The sequence below is a fragment of the Lithobates pipiens genome, unplaced genomic scaffold (genome assembly GCF_037356315.1).
Source record: "Lithobates pipiens isolate NorthernLeopardFrog02 unplaced genomic scaffold, aLitPip1_a1.2 Scaffold_19, whole genome shotgun sequence".
Taxonomy (NCBI): Eukaryota; Metazoa; Chordata; class Amphibia; order Anura; family Ranidae; genus Lithobates; species Lithobates pipiens.
In genome coordinates, this window is record NW_027507764.1 from 536103261 (window position 1) to 536128363 (window position 25103).

The 25103-nt window shown below is 41.2% G+C and overlaps 1 protein-coding gene across 1 annotated transcript in view; it reads left to right on the forward strand.

The window, feature by feature from the left end:
- LOC143997557 (fibrocystin-L-like) overlaps nucleotides 1-25103 on the forward strand; it is a 247462-nt gene that overhangs the window by 57781 nt on the left and 164578 nt on the right. The window contains exons 17-22 of the mRNA XM_077493224.1: nucleotides 5105-5237; nucleotides 6919-7062; nucleotides 7930-8087; nucleotides 17056-17169; nucleotides 21176-21325; nucleotides 23685-23815. Coding sequence (XP_077349350.1) covers nucleotides 5105-5237; nucleotides 6919-7062; nucleotides 7930-8087; nucleotides 17056-17169; nucleotides 21176-21325; nucleotides 23685-23815 — 830 coding nt within the window. The remainder of the gene's footprint in view (nucleotides 1-5104; nucleotides 5238-6918; nucleotides 7063-7929; nucleotides 8088-17055; nucleotides 17170-21175; nucleotides 21326-23684; nucleotides 23816-25103) is intronic.

Consider the following 25103-nt stretch of genomic DNA (forward strand, 5'->3'; position numbering starts at 1 on the left):
ATTTGCTGTACTTGCAGTAAAGAGACACAGTTCATAGAAATCTGCATTTACTGAAAAGATTTTTATATATATATATATATATATATATATATATATATATATATATATATATATATATATAGTATCTCACAAAAGTTAGTACACCCTTCACATTTCTTTCTAAATATTTTATTATACCTTTTCATGTGACAACACTGAAGAAATGACAAATTGCTACAATGTAAAGTAGTGAGTGTACAGCTTGTATAACACTGTCAATTTACTGTCCCCTCAAAATAACTCAACACAGCCATTAATAGCTGGCAACAAAAGTGAGTACAGCCCTAAGTGAAAATGTCCAAATTGGCCCAAAGTGTCAATATTTTGTGTGGCCACCATTATTTTCCAGCACTGCCTTATCCCAGTTGAGCATGAAGTTCATCAGAGCTTCACAGATTTCAACTGGAGTCCTTTTCCACTCCTCCATGACGGCATCACAGAGTCTGGTGGATGTTAGAGACCTTGCGCTCCTCCACCTTTTGTTTGAGGATGTCCCATAGATGCTCAGTAGGGTTTAAGTCTGGAGATATGCTTGGCCAGTCCATCACCTTTACCCTCAGCTTCTTTAGCAGTGGTCATCTTGGAGGTGTGTTTGAGGTCATTATCATGTTGGAATACTGCCCTGCGGCCCAGTATCCAAAAGGGAGGGAATCATGTTCTGCATCAGTATGTCACAGTACATGTTGGCATTCATGGTTCCCTCAATGAACTGTAGCTCCTCAGTGTTGGCAGCACTCATACAGTCCCAGACCATGACACTCCCACCACCATGCTTGACTGTAGGCAAGACACACTTGTCTTTGTACTTCTCACCTGGTTTCCACCACACATGCTTGACATCATCTGAACCAAATAAATGTATCTTGGTCTCATCAGACCACAGGACATGGTTCCAGTAATCCATGTCCTTAGTCTGCTTGTCTTCAGCAAAGTGTTTGTGGGCTTTCTTGTGCATCATCTTTAGAAGAGGCTTCCTTCTGGGACGACAGCCAGGCAGACCAATTTGATGCAGAGTGTGGCGTATGGTCTGAGCACCGACAGGCTGACCCCCTCACTCCTTCAACCTCTGCAAAGGTTTTGCAGCCAGTTGTCATCCATCCCACACCATCAATGTCATACCTTATGGAGAGTTTATTCAAGCCAAACAAAACTGTTAAACAGACTCAGCCTTTGAGCCGGAATGCAAGGTAATTTATCAGTGCTTATTGGACCAAAGTTATAATGAATCTGTTATAAACCAAGGACTGGAAAGAGTTTTGATAATGGACAGAGAGGAAGTATTGTCAGATAAGCCTAAAACCAAGAGAGAGCATAAAAATAAAAATAAGAATAAACCTTGCAACTCTAGAAAGAGAGGAACGGGCAAACCTATTGCATTTGTAACTACATTTTCCCAAGAATATCATCAAATAGTTAGAATAATAAAAATAATCTGTCAATACTGTATACAGATAAAGATTTAAATGGGATATTGCAAGCAGGTTGCCATTTTTCTAGTCGATGTGCACCCACATTAGGGACTGCACTAACACTTTGTCTTTTCTTATCTAAACAATGCCAATCCACCTGGCTCTCCTATCTTGGAAGTTACCCTTGTAATACAAAAACTTGTAGGTACTTTAACTTGTGTGTATTGGGTAAAACATTTGTTGCAACAGCTACAGATGAAGAGTTCACTATACAGCAATATATTGACTGTGACACAAACTATGTAATTTACCTGATCACTTGTATTTCATGCAGCCTCCAATATGTAGGCTGTACCACACGTCCTTTGAGAGCCTGTATAGGGGAACATTATTGTGTCACAAATAATCCAAATGCTAGAAATATTTCAAATGTCACTTTAGAGAATGTCATCAGGGCGATCTTTCCTCATTTTACTTCAGCGGAATAGAACACTTGTCTCACTCGCCCAGAGGAGGTGATAGGGAGAGAAGGCTACTGGGGAGAGAAGCATGGTGGATTTTTAGAGTAAAAACTAGATCACCTCAGGGGTTAAACCTGAGGTGGGATCTGGACTTGAAATTACATTAGAATGCCTCTCCCCAGAGCCTCCTCTCTTTTTTCTTCCCTCTTTTCTTTTCTCTCTTCTGGGGTCTTTTTCACATACCTGGATTATTAGTTTCATCTTTTTTATTCAATGTTTTTTGAATTTTATGGTGTGTTTTCTTATGCATATGTGTATACGTGTATGAATATATGCACGTGTGTGTGTGTACATGCGTGTGCATATCATCACCACAAAGTGTATGAAAATTAGTGGCATACACATCGATCACTCTATATGTCGAGGCCTGTTCTGAGTGGAACCTGTCCTGCTGCTGTATGGTCTTGGCCCCCATGTTGCAGCTCAGTTTCAGGGTTTTGGCAATCTTTTTATAGACTAGGCCATCTTGTCGAGCAACAATTCTTTTTTTCAGATCCTCAGAGAGTTTTTTGCCATGAGGAGCCATTATTGAACTTTCAGTGACCAGTATGAGAGAGTGAGAGCAATAACAACAAATTGAACACACCTGCTCCCCATTTTTTACACCTGAGACCTTCTAACATTAACAAGTCATATGAGGGAAAATGGCTAATTGGGCCCAATTTGGACATTTTCACGTAGGGGTGTACTCACTTTTGTTGCCAGCGGTTTACATAAGCTTTGCACTCACTACTTTACATTGTAGCAAAGTGTCATTTCTTCAGTGTTGTCACATGAAAAGATAGAATAAAATATTTACAAAAATTTGAGGGGTGTACTCACTTTTGTGAGATACTGTATATATGCTTTCAGGGTTAGGGTAGTCACGATGAAAAGGTAGCTGGACTGCCAGCATTGACAACTGACCATTTTGTTGTTTTGCCTCTACTATTAGAAGTAAATAACTAAATATGTTAAATAATTGTATTGTATGTAGCACGACCCCCTTGATGTCTGCTTGGATTTACCTGTTTGTCTGCATTGCCCTGACCCTGTGAACATTCCATCCCACCTGGCACTCTGGGTTCAGACATCTTTTGCAAGCACCATTAAATGACACTTCACACAAGCCAAATATGTTTATATTATCTCGGCTTTACTGGAGCAAATATATATATATATACAGTATATATATATATATATATATACAGATATACAGTATATATATATATATATATATATATATATGTGGTAATTGAGTTCTGCATAACAGCCCAAACTCGGTAGAGGAACTCTCCAAACGACAGTTCAGAAACAGTACAAGAGCGCAATATACATATATGTACAATTAAATCCCATCTGGAGCATAACCTGTAAGAACAGTAAAGGGTTAGCTATTCAAAGCAGATTGTCACCACATTAGAATGGAGGAGGAATCCCAGGCTGGCCTATTCTACCTTTATATCCTAATGAGAGACCAGACATAATAGGGATAGGCTATGGGCCCTTTAAATAGTAACAGCTGCTGGGTACGGATGATCGTAGTGTTGATCTGATGGGTTGGTTCCGTGTGGATGAACAGCAAGCAGAGTTAGACCCTCCGGAGCCCGGTTTGTATCACTCGATCCCCACTTGGTAGGCTGCAGCCTCCTCTCTCAGCCACAAAGAGGTATGCACTTGGCGAGGCCCAGGAAGAAGAGATCGCGAGGCGGATCCACTGGCTTTTTTTATAGTTAATCCCAGAGCTCCTCATGTTTTACCCAAGGATCCCTGGGATGTGTAGTCCAGTTGTAATATCACACAATCTGAAAGACTACTAGTCCCACAAGCCCTTTGGTTGGGCTCACGGATATGACGACGGTTATGGGCACCCAGCACTAGAGGGACATCACGATAGATGAAGAAAGACGGGGTGGTCTGCATAATAATGTAACAGCATGGTCCAGATGCTATGTAGATGCCCATGCACATGGTTGCTACTCATATTGAACCCTCATCCATGATGTGATTTTAAACACATTAGGGGTTATCAGAAGTAATTCTGGAAGAAATTGTTTTCAAATGTGATCTCACTGAACCAAGAAGATAGAAGGTGGTCATGCATGAATAGTCATACTGGGTAGGATGGTGCTTGTCCTCAGAAAACATTAGCCAAACATGCATTGTTATTTATGAATATGTACATCTACCTCATCTACGCCCACCTCCAGGGTGACAGTCAACAGTTAAAAAAAAGTAATAGTAATGGAGGTTCAGTCTCTCACATTGGCCAGACAGAGACCAGTTGCCCAAACTAGAACTTTTCATGGCGATAGACAATGTGTGGGTTACTGGGATGGTGTGAATGTGGATATGATGTCACATGCCATCACTCCTGACAGCTGGCGGGAAACATTTTACATTTTACTAAAAAATGCCTTCTTTTCTTTTAACAATGACCCAACATTTGTTTTAAAGATGAAGTGAAGGTATGGCAGTTTATACTGTATATAGGTATATAGCTCCAGCTTGTAAGATTGTAAGTAGGTACTGTAAGGGCTATGCCTGTAGGATCCCCATGGAATCTGGAAATCACTGTGGTAGACACCACTATTACAATGATCTCCACTAGCTTCTGGATCCCATGCCGTGTCGTTTCTCCATACCTCACAACTTTCTGAGATGGGAATGAGGGACACCTATTAGCAAAAGTATGTAGGCATAGGAAACACCCCCTTAAAGGAGAATTGTACAAAAAAAGATTACGTAAACCCACAAGTTCTTTTTTACTACCACTACTATTCCTTTAGATTGGCTTTTGAAATTTACAAATGCAGCAATGTAGATATTGGATGAAAGGTTTAGCACTGGGAAACACTTTTTGATAGCTAAATAGTGCATTTTATGTACAACTATATAGATCACACCAAAATAAGGAGAAAATGAGGAGGAAAGGGCGACAGATGGACTTTGTTCCAAATCAGGGACAGTCCTTTGAAATCAGGGACAGTTGGGAGCTATGCTTCCATGCTGCATTGTGAAAGCGTTCTCTGATTTGGGATGAGGTGGAGAGGCGGGGCAGTGATGTAGATTTTAGGCACAAATTACACAAGATAGTGTTTTTGGCGTTAACATTATATTGACCTTTTTCTTGTGTTTTGTACTTTTTTCTCTCAGGTTATTACATTACAAAATTGGAACACAACCCAACAAGCAGTAGCTGCAGTTCAGTCAATTACAGTCACTAAAAATTGCATTGGTCCATGTCCAGACATGTATTACAAACTCATCTTTGGGGCAGAAGAAACCGGTAAAATTATTATGGCTTATAATAATCATTTAAAACATGCGGGATGTTGGAAATCTTGGACTATCTTCCTATGATGACTAGACAGCTTTAACCACTCATCTACCAGAGCCATTTTTCCATTTAGCTAAATCCCCCAAACACTATATATTTTTATAAGCAAAGTTTCTGGCGAATTAAAATGGTAGTTATAATACTTTTATGTCACATGATATTAGCGCACATGTTTATCAAATGCACATTTTTAGTTAGTAAGATCATTTTAGTGCACAGAAATACAAAATATTACCCAATTTTTCGTAAAATATAAATATGAGGTTACGATGAGTAAATAGATACCCAACATGTCAAGCCTTAGGCCGGGTCCACTTATGTGCAGCCGTGGTTCCCAGCATAGGGTCCAGTGCGTTCCTGTTCACCAGTTCAGGTGCAAATCAGGTCTTAATTTTTGCCTGAATTCACACCTAAACTGAGCCCAAACATGCACAGAACCCTTTTGGAACGCGGCCATCCCACGCCTGTGTAAGCTGACTATATCGAACCCGTCACACTCGCATGTCATGCGGATTGGGTGCAGCGAAAACATCATCCAATTCGCACATATTTGAACCCAGACTTAAAAGCATTTGCAGGGTATAAAATTAAAGTTAACCGTGAATGATGGCCCTATAATTATTGGTCTCACCCCGACATTCATAGCTATTTGTAACATGTAGCACAATCATAAATTTTGTACATAGGTGCTCCTGCCCATGCATTTATGTTCTTGTATGTGTAATTTTCCTGCAATGAAAATCACTCATGAATGGAGGAGGAGGACCTTGCATTCATTCGCCCATCCTCCATTCATAGAGCACTTTTCATTGCAGGAAGCAATATTGTACCTTTTGTGAATAGAGAAGGGAGGAGGAAAGGACTGGCATAGTGGGCACTTTCCCTGTGATAGGTCCAGTGGCTTGTATTAACCGCTGCAGCATCTGATGCTCACAGCTGCTGCGGTATTGGGGGGCACAAAAAGATTTCAACAAAGAAAACAGTCGTTAGAGCAAGGGACACTTTTCATTCAATGTAAGTACTGTCCCTTGTGCTGATTAAAAAAAATAAAAAATTTACGAAACTTCAGCTTTAGTTTAATAAAGGCCTATTTTGTGTGCAACCTTGCTGCCCCCCCCCCCCCCCCCTATATTATAACACCAATATCCAGGTAAAGCCTGGTACACAGAGCTATCATTTGGCATCCGACTGGTGTGTTCCTGCGGGGGGTCCCCCTGTCAGAACACAATAGCTTAGTGGGGAGATTGCATAGTTAGTACAGCATGCTCCCTGGGTCCCTCAGTCATAGTGCGTACCCTGCATAAGAATTCACATGCACAATATTAATTATTCAGAATACTTTACTAATCCCACCAGGACATTAACTGTGGGATATTTGCTTATCCCAGAGTTCAGCTTTAACCAGATATCAAATTGAAGGTCCCTTCCAGTTTGGCTCAGGGCAAATGAGATTAGTTTATGAATATTTATGAATGTTTGACCATTGGTGGAATTATTTCCTCCAAAACCAAGTAGAAGCACACTAATAGTATGATGTCGTTAACTAGATCTCAAGTATAAGAAACAGAATTTTTTTTACCGTTTTTATACATTTCTATAATATTTTATTGTTTCATTTTATTTTTTCTAGCTCTGTTGTCAGCTGATGCAAGTGCTGCCGATGTTCAATCAGCATTAAATAAACTGCTGTCTATACAGCCAGATACAGTCAGTGTGATTATGGAAACTAATGACAACCAGAATGTGTATACAGTGACTTTCAATTCAAAAAGAGGTGCGATATTACTGGACACATCATGAGAATAAACCCTTTATATAGTTATACCTGAAATTAAGGCTTTTATTCACCTTGAGCCTTCATATGATAGAACTTTATTCACTAATCTGCTTACTCTTAAACTGTCCCAATTTTGGTGGAATGGTTCCGTCTCTGTCCATTTTACAGTTGGGAATCTTTTTCTCCTATTTTTTATATTTTGTTTCTTCATCTTTTTCTTTTAATTCTAGACTAAGGACGTTATGTTCATGTCATAGGACCATGCCAATTTTCAAGTATGTTTTTTGTTATTGGTGAGCTCTCTAGGGCAGTGGCTTTCAATCACTGGGCTACAGCTTCCATTCTCCTAGCCCTCCAGGAAGCTGCAGATCCCTTAACCTTCTACAGTGCCTCCCAGCTTCTGTATTGCCTCCCATAGTGGGCCACAGTGCCCCCAGACCCTCTGAAAGCCATAAGCCTCCACAGTGACCCCAAACCCACAGTGTGCCTCCCAACCTGCTGCAGAGATTCCAGTCCTCCATAATGCCCTGACCTCCAACAGTGTCCTACTGTACCCTCCAAATCAACATGGAGGAACCCTTAAAATAACTTTCTGGTCTCTGGAAAACCCTACCAATACACACAGCTCACAGTATATTTGTGGTTAATGGGAAGACGACCCTCTTTACAGATCACTAATATATCATAGGTATCAGTGGTTACTTATCTTAGTTTCTTATTAGTCAGAGCTCAAGGAACCTCTAGCAACCCTTGGAGGAACCCAATGGGACCAATGTAACTATGACATGAAACCCATACCTACAGTAGAATTCAGCTTTAAGCCTACTTTGTCAAATGTTTTCTTTCTGCTGTTACAATCCGCAGGAGAGTTCCCATTGCTTTCATATGGAATTTTGTATGGAAGCAATATGACTGTGAATATTGCAGTGCAAACAAAAGGTGCCGCAGACATGGAAACCTTCACACTGGTGTGGGAGAATGTTTACTCCAAAGCCATACCAAGAAATGCATCAGCTGCAGAGGTAGGTTGAATACATATACATGAGATTTTGATTTAAATATGTGAAAATGTAACATACTTCAACTTTGATCTTATCTCTCTCTTTCCTTGTCCTCTGGGTTGAGGTGAAATAACATACCAACATATCCAGTGATTCCAGTGCTGTCCTGCCATTGCACATAGGGTTCACCACCATCTTCTTTGCTAACAATATCAGAAGGCTTTCTGTCTCTTCTGGTTCCTAGGAGTCACCCAACTGATGACACTCCACTGCGCATGCACAGTGTGTTCTAGATATCCCCAAGGCCTCCAGGGATCCCAAGAGGCTTTAGTCTGACATGTCATACTTGCCTAAGTGAGAAAGGAGGAAGTAAGGGCTGCACTCTGAAAAACATGGGTTGTTTTGCATTTAATGAAAGGGTAGGTGATGAGTAAAATGTAATGAAGATGTGAAAGTGAGTGAAGGACCACCTTTAAGGCTGGATTCACACCTATGCAGTTTAAGTGCTTTTTGCATTCTGCAGATTTGCACCACAGTCCATTTAACATGGTTTCCTATGGAACACGTTCTTTAGTGCAAATCTGCAAAATGCAAAAAGCACTAAAAATGCATAGGTGTGAATCCAGCCTCAGATGGGTATACTCCTTAGGATAGCTTAAGTAGAACTAAACCCAGATGCAAAAATGTAATATATTATAGCTTACTATTCTTTAGAGGGTTACTAAAGGCTATTTTTTTTATTTATTTTTAATAAAAAAACATGTCATACCTACTCTGTGCAATAGTTTTGCAAAAAACAACCCTGATCCTCCTCTTTTGGGGTCTCCTGCTGGCGCTCTGGGCCCCCTCCCGCTGCTTGCCCCCATAGCAAGCCACCTGCTATGGGAGCACTCATGCGTGCTTGCTCACAAGCTCTGCTCTGTGTTTCCATAAGGCACACAGAACAGGGCTTGGCTCTGCTCCCTCCCAACTGGTTGTGACTGACAGCAGCCACTGGCTCCCGCTGCTGTCTCTGAGCCAATGAAGAGGCAGAGACCCAGGACAGCTATTGCTCTTGTGCACATCAGTGCATCGAGATCAGACTTGGCTAAGTATTAGAGGAGCTGGTGGGGGAGTTGCATACTGCAAACCTTCAGCTTTTACAACCACTTTAAAGGTGGTGGGTACATAAGTTCTCCTTTTTTAAAGGATAAGTGCACCCTAACACTAAAATTGCTACAGCTACAGACATCCATGATATAAGCCTAACCTATCTAACCCTGTAAAGAAGAAATCTGTATACATACCTTTTTTTAAGCTGATCCAATCTGATCCCATGCTGAGCTGTCAGCTGCTGCTTCACTGTGGAGGTGGGTTTCAGAGGAAGCATTTGACAATGGAAGCCCCATAGTAAGTCTATAGGTGACGCCAATCCCCATTCATTTCACAACTGTTATCAGCTGTGTCTTCTGCAGAGCCTCTGCCGCTAGAGACCAGACTGGATTGGCTTCAAAAAAGGTATGTATACTGATTGCTTCATTATAGGGCTAGGTAGGTTAGGCTTATATTGTAGATATAGTGACTTTAGTGTTAGGGTGGACTTATCCTTTAAGTTTTTTTTTTTTTTCTCTTTATTTTCACCTAGTAGTAACCACCTTGGCAGTAACACACTTCCTTTCTTAAGGTGTCTCTACGCTACATGGAGGGCACTAATGGAGACACCTTTGGACAGCAGCAGTAGATAGACTTGACTTAGGCCATGCTCACACAAGACATACCATATGCCTGTGCAGGGCTGTGTTTACCTGTACAGGGAGGCACATGTGTTTTATGCATCCCCTTGTAGGCAGTCCCATTGACGTCTATGGGGACACAGTGGCTAAATCGACACAGCCGCTGTGTTCTAATATGACATGCGTGTGGGTGAGGGTGCGTGTCTGAATGGTCTAAGATTATCAGTGGTGTACCCCAAGGTTCAGTGTTGGGACCCTTACTTTTTAATAGCTTTACAAATTATATAGGGTCTGGGATTAAAAGTATCATTTCAGTGTTTGCAGATGACACCAAGCTATGGAGTGGCATAATGTCCTTACAGGATGTCTCCAACTTACAAGCTGACCTCAATGCTCTGTCTAATTGGGCAACTGTGTGGCAATTGAGGTTTAATGTTGATAAATGTAAAGAGTACACCTGGGGGAATGCATCGTGGAGAAGGCTGGGGGTTTTGATAGATCATAAGCTTATTAATAACATGCAATGCCAATCTGTGCTTTCCAAAGCGAGCAAAGTCCTTTCTTGTATTAAAAGATTTATGGACTCTAGAGAGAGCGATATCATTTTGCCCCTGTACAAATTATTAGAAAGACCTCATCTGGAATATGCAGTTCAGTTTTGGGCACCAGTTCTCAAAAAGGATATCGGGGAACTGGAGAAAGTGCAGAGAAGGGCAACCAAACTGATAATGACATGCAGGAACTTCGCTATGAGGAAAGATTAGAGAAACTTATTTTTATTTCTCTTGAGAAGAGGAGATTAACCCCCCTGGCGGTGTTCCCGAGTCTGGCTTGGGGTGGAATTTTCATACCATTAGCGGTAACCCCGAGCCAGACTCGGGACCGCATCGCTGGATCCAGGAGGAGGTTTACTTACGTTCTCCCTCGGATCCAGCATTGTCTCCCCGCTGTACGAGCGAGCCGTGTCTCGCTCGATCTATCACATCGCCGCTCTCCGTTCCCTGCGAGCTCAATTCAAAATTCAAAAAGTGAAACAAACAGTAAACACACAGTATAATGTAATCTTACAGATTACATTGCTGTATGTAAATATTTCACATCCCCGTTGTCCCTAGTGGTCTGCCCAGTGTCCTGCATGTAGTTTTATATAATAAAAACTGTTCTTTATGCCTGGAAACTGGAGATTGTCCATAGCAACCAAAACTGTCCTTTTACATCAAAAATGGTTTTAGACCAGCAAGAAAACAGCGATAATAAATTGGAATCACTCGCAGAATTGAGCGATAGCGATTTGTGGGGAGATCCGTCAAATACTGAAAAGTAATGACAGTGACAATTCTGCAACTGAGCAAATTTCAGTGTTTTTGATGTGATTACATTATTGAATAATTTTTATTATTGTTATATTATTATTTGGTACAATTATTTATAGTTATTTATTATATTATAATTTATGATTTCATTTTTCAAACTTTATTATACCCGGGATGTCTGCTAGACTCTGGTTTGGACAGATTTAAGAGAGTTATTCCTAAGAATTGCAGGACTACAATATAAAATGCCAAATTTTCATGCAAAATAATGGTACCGCTTTTAGCACCTAAAATCCGAAATAATCGTACCGCCAGGGAGGTTAAGGGGGGATATGATCAACATGTACAAATACCTAAGTGCTCCATATAGTGAACCTGGTGTTGAGTTATTTAATCTAAGGTCAACACAGGGAACAAGGGGGCACTCTTTACCTCCAGAGGAAAAAAGATTTAATCTCCAAATATGGAAAGTTTTCTTCACAGTAAGAGCTGTGAAAATGTACAAAGAAAACAAAACAAAGGTAGCCATCACTGCTAAGAATATGAAATATTTGTTTTGCGGTTTAATATCACTTTCAGGATTGGCTAGCAAGCATGTAGAAGAAGCATCCATATTATTATTATTATTATTGTTATTATACAGGATTTATATAGCGCCAACAGTTTACACAGCATTTTACAACATAAGGGCAGGCACTACAATTACAATACAATATGGAGGGTTCCGGAATGCTTCCTTTCATATATAGGACAATAAAATATTTCCTATCTGTTTCTCCTGCCCTCGTCACCATTTTTTGTACATGCTTTTAGACATTTAGCAAGATTTAACAGAAATAATGAGTAAAAGTTGATAGGGTAAAAATTTAGTGCAGCCCAACAATTTCTTACAGCATTTCCATAAAATCTAGACTTTAGGTGCATGAACACGTTCACTCCAATGTCGTCATTAGAATTGATCAGATAATCATTTTTAAATCTACCCAGCACAGATAAACCAGCAATTACAAGCCATTATTTGTCTTAGATTATGGAACTGTCTATATACTGTATTTATATGTAGTGGACATCCCACACTTGTAAATCTTCTTGTGATTCATGTCAGAACAATTAACTTGGATTGTCTTTTCTAATCCCTCTTAAACCATTTCATCCATATAGATCTCTGCTGTATCAATATAAAGCATAGTACGAAGCCCATTGATTACTATCATCTCCCTCTTGTCAAGGCAACTCAATTATGACTCAACACTGGAGTGATCGTCATAGCTAGATCCTCCCAAGCAGGGGGCTTTAAAGGGAATGTCATTTTTTAGCAAAAGGACAAAAGTATCTTTAACCACTTCCCTACCGCTGTATTGTCACATGACGCCCACAGGAACCCTTCGTCCCCCTGGGAGGGCGTCACATGACGTTCTGGGATTCCCTGCATTGCCGGCAGTGTGGGTGTGTGCGTGTGCACGCCGCATCACTTGGGACCCGATGCGCGTGCTCGGCAGCCACGATGTTCACCGGCGCACCCGTGATTGCTTGTCACAGAGCAGGGACGTGGATCTGTGTAAACACACAGATCCACATCCTGTCAGGTGAGAGGAGACCGATCCGTGTGTTCCCATTACAGAGGAACACAGATCGGTCTCCTCCCCTTGTGAGTCCCCTCCCCCTACAGTTAGAATCACTCCCTAGGACACATGGTTAACCCTTTGATCACCCCCTAGTGACTCACCCCCTTCCCTGCCAGTCACATTTATACAGTAATCAATGCATTTTATAGCACTGATCGCTGTATAAATGTCACTGATCCCAAAATAGTGTCAAAAGTATCCGATATATCTGCCGCAATATCGCGGCCACGATAAAAATAGCAGATCACCGCCATTACTAGTAAAAAATATAAAATAATAAAAATGCCATAATTCTATCCCCTATTTTGTAGACGCCATAACTTTTGCGCAATCCAATCAATATACGCTTAATGCGATTTTGTTAAATTTTTTTTACCAAAAACATGTAGAAGAATACATATCGGCCTAAACTGAATCTAAAAAATTGTTTTTTTTTTAAATAAAAAAATTGGCATATTTATTATAGCAAAAAGTAATAAATATTGTGTTTTTTTTTTTTTCAAATTTGTAGATCTTTTTTTGTTTATAGCACAAAAAATAAAAAACGCAGATGTGATCGAATACCACCAGAAGAAAGCTCTATTTGTGGGGAAAACAAATGATCAAAATTCATTTGGGTACAATGTCACATGACTGCACAATTCTCATTCAAAATGTGACAGCACTGAAAGCTGAAAATTGGCTTGGGCAAGAAGGGGGTGAAAATACCTGGTATGGAAGTGGTTAATGACCTCAACATTTAAAAAATGTTGGTTACCTGGAAGTCACACTGGTTTATGGGCTTCATTACTTCTTGAGGGTTTTTAATGTACATGAGATCTGCAATTTAGAAATGTTGCATATACTTTGTTACTATGTAACAAATGTATGGCTAAACTTTCTGACACAGCTGCATTGTTATCAGAACAGCAATAATAGCTCATTGATTGGTATCACATGTTGCCTGGGATAGCTTTCTAATAAACAGAGTTGCATGCTATATTCTTTATTTATAAAAACAAAATTGCAGAACTATTCATCCTGTGGAACTGCATATACATATTTTTCTATGAAAATGTTGACAAAATTGAATGTCAAATTTTCCCTCCATGTTCTTCATTTATACAAAGCAGAATGAATCAGGAAAATACCACATTATGGGCACTAGATGGAGCTGATGATGATCGAAAATATGTTTTTATTTATTATGATTTATGTATAACATGTGATAGAAAATAACCTGACAACATTTGTTCTTGCCCCCCTTTACAAAGAACAAATGTACTTTAACCACTTGCCGCCCGCCCTATAGGCAATTGACGGCTGCAAAGTGGTTTCATAATCCTGACCGGACGTCATATGACGTGATCAGGATTATGAGCCGCTGCGTGCATCGCGGCGATCGTTGTTGCGGGGTGTCAGTCTGACACCCGGCAACTACGATCTCGGTAAAGAGTCTCCGAAGGAGACTCTTTACCACGTAATCAGCCGTGTCCAATCACGGCTGATCACAGTGTAAATGGGAAGAGCCAGTGATCGGCTTTCCCTCACTCGCGTCTGTCAGACACGAGTAGAGGAGAGCCGATCAGCTGCTCCTCTGACAGGGGGGGTCTGTGCTGATCGATTATCAGCACAGCCCCCCCGAGGATGCCCACACTGGACCACCAGGGACGCCACCAGACCACCAGGGAAAAGGTAATCCTCCCTAGACCACCAGGGATGCCAGTCAGCACAATGGGTGCCAATCAGTGCCCATAATGGATGCCAATCAGTGCCCACAATGGGCATCACTGATTGGCATGCATTATTGTTTGGCACTGATTGGCATCCATTACTATAGTATAACACCAATGCTGCCTATGAGTGCCCACCTGTGCCGCCTATGAGTGCCCACCTGTGCCGCCTATGAGTGCCCACCTGTGCCGCCTATCAGTGCCCACCTGTGCCGCCTATCAGTGCCCACCTGTGCTGCCTATCCATGCCCATCCATGCCCATCTGTGCCGCCTATCCATGCCCATCTGTGCCGCCCATCTGTGCCGCCCATCCGTGCCACCCATCCGTGCCAGCTATCAGTGCCAATTTGTGCCACCTATCAGTGTCCGTTCGTGTCGCCCATCCGTGTCGCCCATCCGTGCCGCCTATCAGTGCCGCCTATCAGTGCCACTTCATTGGTGCCACATTGGTGCCCATCAGTGCCGCCTTATCAGTGCCCATCAGTGTAGCCCCATCAGTACCCATCAGTGAAGGAGAAAACGTACTTATTTACAAAGTTTTGAAACTGAAACAAAAAAAAACATTTTTTTTTTCAAAATTTTCAGTATTTTTTTATTTGTAGCGCAAAAAATAAAAGCCGTAGAGGTGATCAAATACCACCAAAAGAAAGCTATATTTGTGGGAAAAAAATGATAAAAATTTCATTTGGGTACAGTGTAGCAAGACCGCGCAATTGTCATTCAAAGTGCGACAGCGCTGAAAGCTCAAAATTGGTCTGGGCAGGAAGGTGTTTAAGTGCCCTGTATTGAAGTGGTTAAGTAGGATGAATACCAATGTTTTATATATACACCACTGAATAGGTAAAAACAGCTAAATACAGTAATTTAAAAGCATATCATGTTTTGAGTAGATGTAAACCCTAACTGAATGACATTTTATTTGCCAAAGCTCTATGCATTATAAACAATCGTCATTTCTTTTTAATAAAATAGTTTTCAACCTTTTTTTTTCTATTTGTTATATCTCAGTGCTTCTCATTTCCTGCAGCCTCTTTGCAGTCATTAGCTGTCTATATGCACCTTAGTAATGGCTTCATGGCATTTCTCAGGACTGGTTTTCTGGTAGTAACAGCAGTGGATCATATCTGTGCAGTGGAGTTGATTTACTAAAGGCAAATAGACTGTGCACTTTGCAAACTGCAGTGGCACTCTGTAAGAGCAGTTGCTCCAGAGCTTAGTAAATAAGCAGAAGCTCTGCTGACTTCCATCATCCAATCACGTGCATGTAAAAATGTTTTTTTTTTAAATTTTACCTCATTTACTAAGCTCTGAAGCAACTGCACTTGCAGAGGGCAACTACACTTTTGCTTTTAGCAAATCAACCCCAATGTGTGTTGAAAAGGCCACTTGTAATCTCCATCAGAAACACTTGTGGCAGGGTGACAACACTGTAGAGACAGGGGAAAAGCATTGTCACCCTATAACAAAGGAAGTACAAGGACCTTCATAACAAGATCTCCAGTTTTTATTTTAATAAAAGCTGTGAATTTAATATTATTGAAAATCAATTGTAAAATTACATCAGCATATTAAAATCTATATGAGATTTTAGTGATTTGGTTCACATAAACCTTCAGTGTATGTACAGTCTGTGTCTAATCCTATACATAGTAGACATGGACGCCGTCAATAAATTTGTTTCGTTCTGTTCCGTTACGGTTCGTATTAAAATTAATTCGTACTTCGTATTTCGTATCCGAAATTCAATTTCAATTCGTATGAAATACGAATTGTCGTTAGGTTCGTTAACTTGTACAAACGTTCTTTACGATGAATTTAAAGGCAAAAATATACCTCAATATGACAATCGATGCTGATGGAAGTTTGGTTTTTATCCGAAATACGAAATTCCGTTGAAGAATTTCGGATCCGAAATACGAATTTTCGTTAGATGAGGGGCTCCCACCATCCCTGTGCTGTGCTGACTTCCTCTTGGGGATTCGTAAACAAAAGTTCGTATTTCGTACAAAATTCGGACGCATGGCAATTCGTATTTCGGATCCTCCCGCACGTACAAATTTAGGGAAATGGGTTCTGTAGTGTGCCGATTGGTTCCTGAATTCTAATTTTCCCACCTTTGCTTTATTCAAAAAGTAGAACTGATTTGAAATTTCGTATGCCACGTACACAGGACTGGACTTTCCGGCAGACTAGGTCCAAAGGTCTTCCGAACGAAACAGACTTGGCGACACATGAATGAACTAAGTCCGTTCGAAAGTCCGTTCGTTTTGGACTAAAAAAAGGAAGTTCAATAGCCAGTAGCCAATATGTTCCCTTGAGTCGTATTTGGTCCGTCTGACCAGCATACAGACAAATGGTTTTCCCGATAGGAATTGAGTCCATAGGACAGATTGGAAACATGTTCTATTTCTAGATCCGCCTGATTTTTTTTATGAAAAACAATCGGATTAGCCCACACATGATCGGAATGTCTGACGGACTGATAGCCCACGCATGATCAGAATGTCCGACAGACTGATTCCGTTGGACCTAGTCTGCCGGAAAGTCCGGTCGCGTGTACGCGGCATAACTCAATAACTGCCACTGGTATAATAATGATAATATTTACACTTTTATATCTCTTTAGGTGCAGTCAGCTGTATTAGACATGGCGAGCGGTAAATGCTCTGATGTAATTGCCAATCAAAAGGAAGGATTATCTGTCAAGTACTTCAGGAACTATGAATCAGATTTCACTTCGGTAAATGCCTTGTATATGTTTTACCTTTTTGAAAAAATGTGATCAAGTTAATGCAATCCTCTTTATTAGTGTGTGTTCACATTATAAAAGCACAGAGGAAGCAGGACTTGGTCATTACATTACATATACAATATGTGCTTCCTTCTTAGTAGTGTTACAAAATGGTTTTGCTTAAGGCTCGGTTCACACAGGGGGCGATGCGAGGCGACATGACTTGCCGCGCCGCGAACTGCCGCGACCTCAGCGGCGACTTGCAAATGACTTCTGTATAGAAGTCAATGCAAGTCGCCCGAGGTCGCCCAAAAGTAGTACAGGAAAATTTTTTCTAAGTTGGAGCGACTCGAGTCGCTCCTCTTAGAACGGTTCCGTAGTACAGAACGGGGGCGACTTGTCAGGTCGCGGCACGGCAAGTCGTGTCGCCTCGCGTCGCCCCCTGTGTGAACCGAGCCTTACAGTTTTTTTGCCTTTAAAGTAAAATCTATCCTCTTGCTGAGACTGTTCAAAAGCAATAGACTCTGTATGGCAGGGTAGGACTTTACTAGGGGGCTGGTAGCTTGGATTGGAGATACTTCACCATTCAGACATTAATTGGGGCAGAACCTCCAGTCGGTAACACATGTTGGGTTTTAGATTGCTGTTTGCTCTTTACCCAGACCTGTTATCACATTTTCTGGCACAGGGGAGGTTTCCAGCACCAACGTTGTGTCTCTGGGATGTTATGTAACCAAATGCAGAGAGCTGCAAGGTATGCTAATGCTAGACCTGAAAAGATGTTTCCCAAAAACTGTCTTTTAGAAACACCAAACTTCCACCATGTCCACCACTTTATAAGACAACATGACACACTTACCATGATACACATTCCTTGGCCAACAATAATCTGAAAGGACCAATTGATTGTGAAAAAATAACTAAAGACTAACCAAATCACTTGTTCACCATTGTGCCAAACAACGTAAAACAAGGACTAATGGATAAATGCAGATCTAATGCATTATTACCAGATAGCAGCTGTTTGTAAATAAAATAATGATATAAAAGTCACCCAAGAGCACTCGAGTAATCAGCAGCGCTAAAAAAAAACACATATAGAGATACCAGAGATGCAGACACAGGAAAATGAATAGATGGAAATTCAGTGAATAAAGTCCATAAACAATCAATGATAATAGAAAAAATGTCCATAAACCTGTGAGCAATCTTCCAAAGGGTGATAAAGGGGGTTATTTACGAAAGGCAAATACACTTTGCACTGCAAGTGCACTTGGAAGTGCAGTCGCTCTAAATCTAAGGGGTAGATCTGAAATGAGGGGAAGCTCTGCTGATTTTATCATCCAATCTTGTGCAAGCTTAAATGCTGTTTTTTAATTTCCTTACATGTCCCCCTCAGATCTACAGCGTCTTTACTTCCAAGTGCGCTTGCAGTGCAAAGTGGATTTTCCTTTAGTAAATAACCCCCCTATGCGTGTCACAAGTACCCCTCCCCTTCAGTATTGAACTCACCAAGAGATGTTGCCTTACACTCACGTGTTTGGAAGCAGCTCAGTTACCCATAAACCCTCTAACACCCTCTATGCTTGTGTTATTCATGTACCTTGTGAGTACAATATGAAGGTTTTATTAAATAAATACATCAGTGTGTTTGACGTTATCATACTAGTGGAGCTCTCTTTTGTTATTTTTCTCCATGTGATTGCATACACCTGTCTATACCGAGTGGAGAGGAGCTGTTCGTTGATTTAACCCTTTATGGGTAACTACGATGCTGCCAAACACTGAGTGTTATGCCGCGTACACACGACCAGACTTTTCAACATCAAAAGTCTGACGGAATGATTCCGGCAGACTATTCGAACGTGTGTGGGCTGCAGCGGACTTTTGATTTGCAAAAGTCTGACAGACTTTAGAAATGGAACATGTTTCAAATTTTTCCGACAGAACTCTGCCGGACCCAGAAATCCGCTCGTGTGTGTGCTAGTCTGACGGACTAAAACCGACGCTAGGGCAGCTATTGGCTACTGGCTATGAACTTCCTTATTCTAGTCCAGTCATACGTCATCACGTTCGAATCTGTCAGACTTTGGTGTGATTGTGTGTGGCCAAGTCCGTTCATTCGGAAAGTCCGTCAGAACTCTGTCAGAACTCCGTCAGAACTCTGCCGGACTTAAGTCCTGTCGCGTGTACAGGCAGCTTCTTTTGGTGAGTTCAAAACTGACGGGGAGTGGTACTTGTGACACGCATGGTGTGGTTTGAAGACTTTATCGCCCTTTGGAAGATTGCTTGTTTATGGACTTTATTCACTGAATTTTCATCTATTCACTTTTCTGTGTCTGCATCTCTATATGTGGTTTATTTTAGCGCTGCTGATCACTCGAGTGCTCTTGGGTGACTTTTAGTCCAATTGGTTGTGTTTATCTCTCAGGCCAAATGTTGCTAGTCCTCCACTGCTCTGTGGCAAAATAATTTCCACAATGTATTTCTTTTTTGATCAGGATGCAAACACACTCACTGAAAACACAGTTATGTAAGAGCCTATTTTGATTGGCTATAGTATTCTTCAAAAGAGATGTAAAACCTGTTTGAAGCTGGTCAAATGCAGGTCAAAAGGTGACCAACTGCAGGTTAACTACACCTGTCAATCAAATCTGAATTATTTCAGAAGTATCTCAAAGTGATATCAATCAAATGCCATCAACACAAGCCTTAAACCCATCAACACTGGCTCTAACAATGAAATGGTCAGCTTTAACAGTTACCATGTACACATATTCTCTAGAGTCTCTTTAATGCATTTAGCATGGGAGCTTCTATTGGTTAAACCTGCCTGCCCCAATTCTGTATTTCCTGGGTCTTGCAGAGCCAGGTGTCCACCCTAAATTTCACCAAATGCCTGTCCATTGTTTGGTGCCCATATTAGCATTTTATGGACTTGGAATATTGGGTACTTGCCCTTTTACCTGCCCCACAGATCTATGAACTCAATTTTAACTGTACATAGCTTTTATATTTTACTTTGCATGCATGCTTTAGAGATTCTAATAAGTGCTACTTCAAGACTACCTGATCCACTTGAATCATTGTCCTTGTGTAGGAACTACGTAGTGTCACTGCCATCTGCAACTACAATCCTGCCCACACACACACATATGAAGAAGCCTGGATTATGGCCTCCTTGGCACTTACTTTCTGCAGAATGCCAGAGAACCTCTTGCCACCTCCATCAGTCGTCCCTATTAGGCAAAATCATGGCTCGCCAATCTTTTCAAAGAAAGGGCCAGATTACTGTCCTTCAAACTTTAGGGGAGCCAGACTTTGCCCAGTGGAAGTATAAAATGTTGTGTGTCAGTAGACATAGCCAATGCCCCATCATTGATATGAGTGGGAGAAATAATGCCCCATCATTGATATCAGTGAAAGGAAGAGTGCCCTATAGATGGTGTCAGTGGTGGGAAGAATGCCCCATTGTTGGTGTCAGTGGTAGGGATAGTGCCCCAAGGGTTGAATAAAGACAAGCAAAGGGCCACATCAAACCCTTGGGCAGCAGTTTCGGAGACCATTGGGCCCAATTATACTTTAATAGATAAAAATGTGTATGCTAAACCTTTACAGGATTATATACAAATATCATTTTAAAACTGTACTGATTTTATACCAAGATTAACAAAGAAATGGGGTATCTGAAACTTTTCCTGGAGAATAATCAGCTTCTGGAACCCTTCAGTGCTGCTCCATGCTGAAAATGTGGGTTAGAGTTCAGACTAGATTAAATTATACTTCAAAAGAGATCAAGCAATCAAATGCTTGAGCTTTTGGTAACTTGAGGGAGCACTAGAGGGGAAAATTCGATCAGTATTTTCTCCTTAGGAAAGGTAGGTATTATAACCCTTCTGTTATTATGTTAATTTGTCAATTCCTGCAGACTATTATTGCTTTATATTACTATTTGGCTAAAGAAACCCACTTAAAGTCTAATGTAATTTATTATAAACATATTGCTTCTTTGTAGTCTTCGTACAGGGGCTCTGTGACATCTGAGACTGAGCCGTTCTGTGGACGAAATTCCCTAAAGAATCCTTCTGTATTGTATGATTCAACAGAAGTGAAATCATCAACCCAAATGCCATATGGACCCATTTCATTAACTTTATATAGAAAGGTATGACTGCGTTTTCATGTGTGTCATAATTTACTGTATGTCATATACACAAAAAGCTGTGATTTTGCATCTACTGTATGGTATACTCATTATTATTTATTTCCAGAAGCCAACATATTATGTAGTGCTATATTTCAAACAAATAATGCGTGTTAGATGCATACTCCAAAGTATGCAAAAACATTACACAAAGGGGTCTGTTTAGATAATTAGGGCCAAACCCTTTGGCATCCATTTTTAAAACATTGTTTAAATGTTCCGGCTAGAAGAAGAAGAAGGGCCAGACTTCCCCTCTGATCAACTTAGGCCGCGTACACACGCGCGGACTGTTCGCCCAACTTTGTCCATCCAACAGTTTCGGCAAACAGTCCGCTCAAACTTAGCATGGACGGACATGGCCACACACGACGGACGAACAGTTTGCTGAAACCGTGCACGATGACGTGAACGGCACGTACGACGGGACGAAAAATACGACGTCCTATACACTGCATTATAGCTTTCGGCGTGAAAATCCTTTCTGAGCATGCGCGCAACTTTGTTTGACGAACAAGCCTACACACGAGCGGACTGTTCGCTGAAACAAGGTTTCAGCGGACAGTTTTACGGAATTTCCGAAAAACCTTGTCCGTCTAACTGTCCGCTGAAACTGTCCGCTGAAAGCCCACACACGAGCGGACTGTCCGCCCAAACACTGTTCAGCGGACAAAGTTGGACGAACAGTCCGCCCGTGTGTACGTGGCCTTACATTTAATTTAGACCAGGTTCCAGCAAACTGAGTGGATCAACAAGGGTGGAAAATTATCAATCATTTTGCATTGATTGGCAGTCCTAAGATACTTTGGTCATGAATTTAAAAAGAGGTCAAAAACCATGTCCCCGTATGTATCATATCAGTTGAACTGGTTGTTGACTATAGATTGGATATTCCTGTCAGTAGAGAAATTGACTATTTATTATAAGTGGGGATTTCTCTCACTTTGGAGATATTTTCTTTCACTTTCAGTTGTCTTTGAGGCTCCATTCACACCTGATTGTGGGGTGAATTGCCACGAGGAAAAATCATGGCGCGATTGGGGTGCTATTAAGAAGTAATGGCATTGCAAATGCATCCTGGGCTTTGCAATGCCATTGCAGCAATTTAAAATCACGGATGTAATTCCACCCATGATCAGGTGTGAATGGAGCCTATTGCCTCGTACACACAATTGGACATTGATCGGACATTCTGACGACAAAATCCATGGATTTTTTCCAACGGATGTTGGCTCAAACTTGTCTTGTATATACACGATCACACAAAGTTGGTCGGAAATTGCGAACGTCAAGAATGCAGTGACATAAAACACGTACGACGAGTGGAGAAAAATTAAGTTCAATAGCCAGTGGGGCTCTTCTGCTTGATTCTGAGCATGCGTGGAACTTTGTGCATCGCAATTTTGTACACATGATCAGAATTTCCGACAACGGATTTTGTTGTCGGAAAATTTTAGAACCAGATCTCAAATTTTGTGCGACGGAAATTCCGATGGAAAATGTCCGATGGAGCCTACACACGGTCGGAATTTCTGACAAAAAGCTCCCACCGAACATTTTCCCTAGGGAAAATCAGACCATGTGTACGGTACATAAGGGACAGAAAGTGAAAGTAAATCCTTCCATTTACATCTTTGTTTTGTGTTAACTCAAGTGCAATAATGTTAAGTTCATTCAATTGACAAACCAGAACACACCAAAATGTGTGTATGCTATTTTAACATCATGGCATGCCACAATGCACAGTAATGCATCATTGTGCATTGTGGTACACTTCAACATAGGTGCTTTGGGGTGCCATTCAGATGGTTTCACTCGTACCAAGCCATGTTACCGCGTGTTGCACTAATGCAATACAAAAGTGTGATTCTGTCTTGTCAGTCTCGGTGACAATGGTCACCAGGACAAATAGAAAAGGTGAATCTCTAAAAAAGTGACACAGACAGCCAAAAATAAAAAATCCTTGCCTACTCTATTCAAAACAAAAAAGTGGCTTTAGATACACTTAAAATATTTACCCCTTATCTCAAATCCTGGACACACCTACACAGGGATTGGTTAGAGGGTAGTAAATATTTAGGCTGGGGATTTAAGTTTTAGCCCCAAGCTCCGGAAGTTTCTCAACAGAGCCAGAGGGAAATAATCAGCCACATAGTCTGTGGAGCCACAGACTCTATCAATCCAGGACCTCTGGCTACAGAGTCAGCCCAACACAAAATTTACCTGGCAGCGTAAGTATGAGGGTGCTACAGGTGTATTGTGGAAATAGCAGAAGATGGAAATTCTCTGGATGAGTTTTTTTTCTTTCTTGTCTTACTTTCAGCTTTGCCTTGCATACAAGGGTAACCTCTTAAATAAAATTTTGATGTATTTTCAATATGAAGACACTAACTCCCCTGGAACGGTTTCCACCATTAATGCGGAATTTGTCTACAACATGGCTCAAGGATACAGGTATGTTTTTGAATGTTTTATGCATTTATTGGCATGTAAAGCAGTGACTCCAGCTTGTGAACAGTGATTAAAACATTGAATACATTGTAAGGAGACAATTCCCCCAATAGTATCCAAGGAAGAAAAGGAAATGAACTCAGTACCCTGAATACAGTACACAGGATAAAATTTAATTTCCTGACGGCTTCATGTCAGCACAGCTGGGTATAGGCTCCGCCCCCCATGCCTTCATGACTTACCTCATATAAATTTGAGCCCACCTACAGCCTCGGCATTCTTCTTTTTTCCTCCTATGCGCAGGATTTAGGTGTGCTCCTCTACCTGGCTGGTCTAAAGGGCTGGCCGTCCGTCCATGCATGTGGATTAGGCTGGACGCAGTCCCTGGTGTCTCGGCTAAATGACCTATAATCCAGGGAGCCCCGCTTCTGCTCCTCGGGATGGCTTTTATCAGGGCTAACAGCCTTGTCTGGGGTCCACTGGGTCCACTTAAAGCGGACAGTGGTGTTGGCAGAGTCTCTCCTATGCACGCGCACCAATGCTGTGACTGTGTTTATGGTTGGATGACGGAGGATAGGTGAGCTAAATTTGAAAAATGCTTTTGTATCCAAATAAATGCTGCATTGCTGGGTACTGTTGTGCCTTGCTCCTTGCAGCCACTATGCATAGCCTGAGCTCCTCCACAGAGAGTACTCTGCATAACAGGTACACAAAGTAACACTTTGTCTGTTCACACATGGCCATAACCTGTTGGTGGCTTCTCATGTTTGCTTTACTGTTGTGTCATTATGCCAAGCCCCTCAAAAGACCAGCATTTCCAGAGAAGGTAGAGGAGTCACCCGTGGATGACTACTGGAGCCAGCCATGGCCCGTTGAGGTGTGGTATATACTTTAATATTTCTTTGTGCTCTCCAGTTTTTCATCAAAAAAGAAATAAAAATAAAATTAAAAAGGGGAGAAGCATGTTTATGAGGTCTACAATTCCCTTGGTTTGTGTACATTGCAGAATATTAGTGTAATTCTGTTGCAAATTCCCACCTTTTGGTGCTTTTCTGAACAAAATTTTTCATTATGTCCTGATTCCTGGCAAGGCAAGGTTTAGCTCATTAATCACCTGGTGAATCAGGGCTGTAGATGGAGGCTTCAGTCTCCGTCTAGCAGTTGTTAACCCCTTAAGGTTTGTTACTAAGCAAACTATTTTATGCATTTAATAATTTTTATAGGCTGCTTTGTTAATTGGCACGCATAACCCTGTGGAAAGGTTATCTATTGGTAATTACCAATCTTAAAA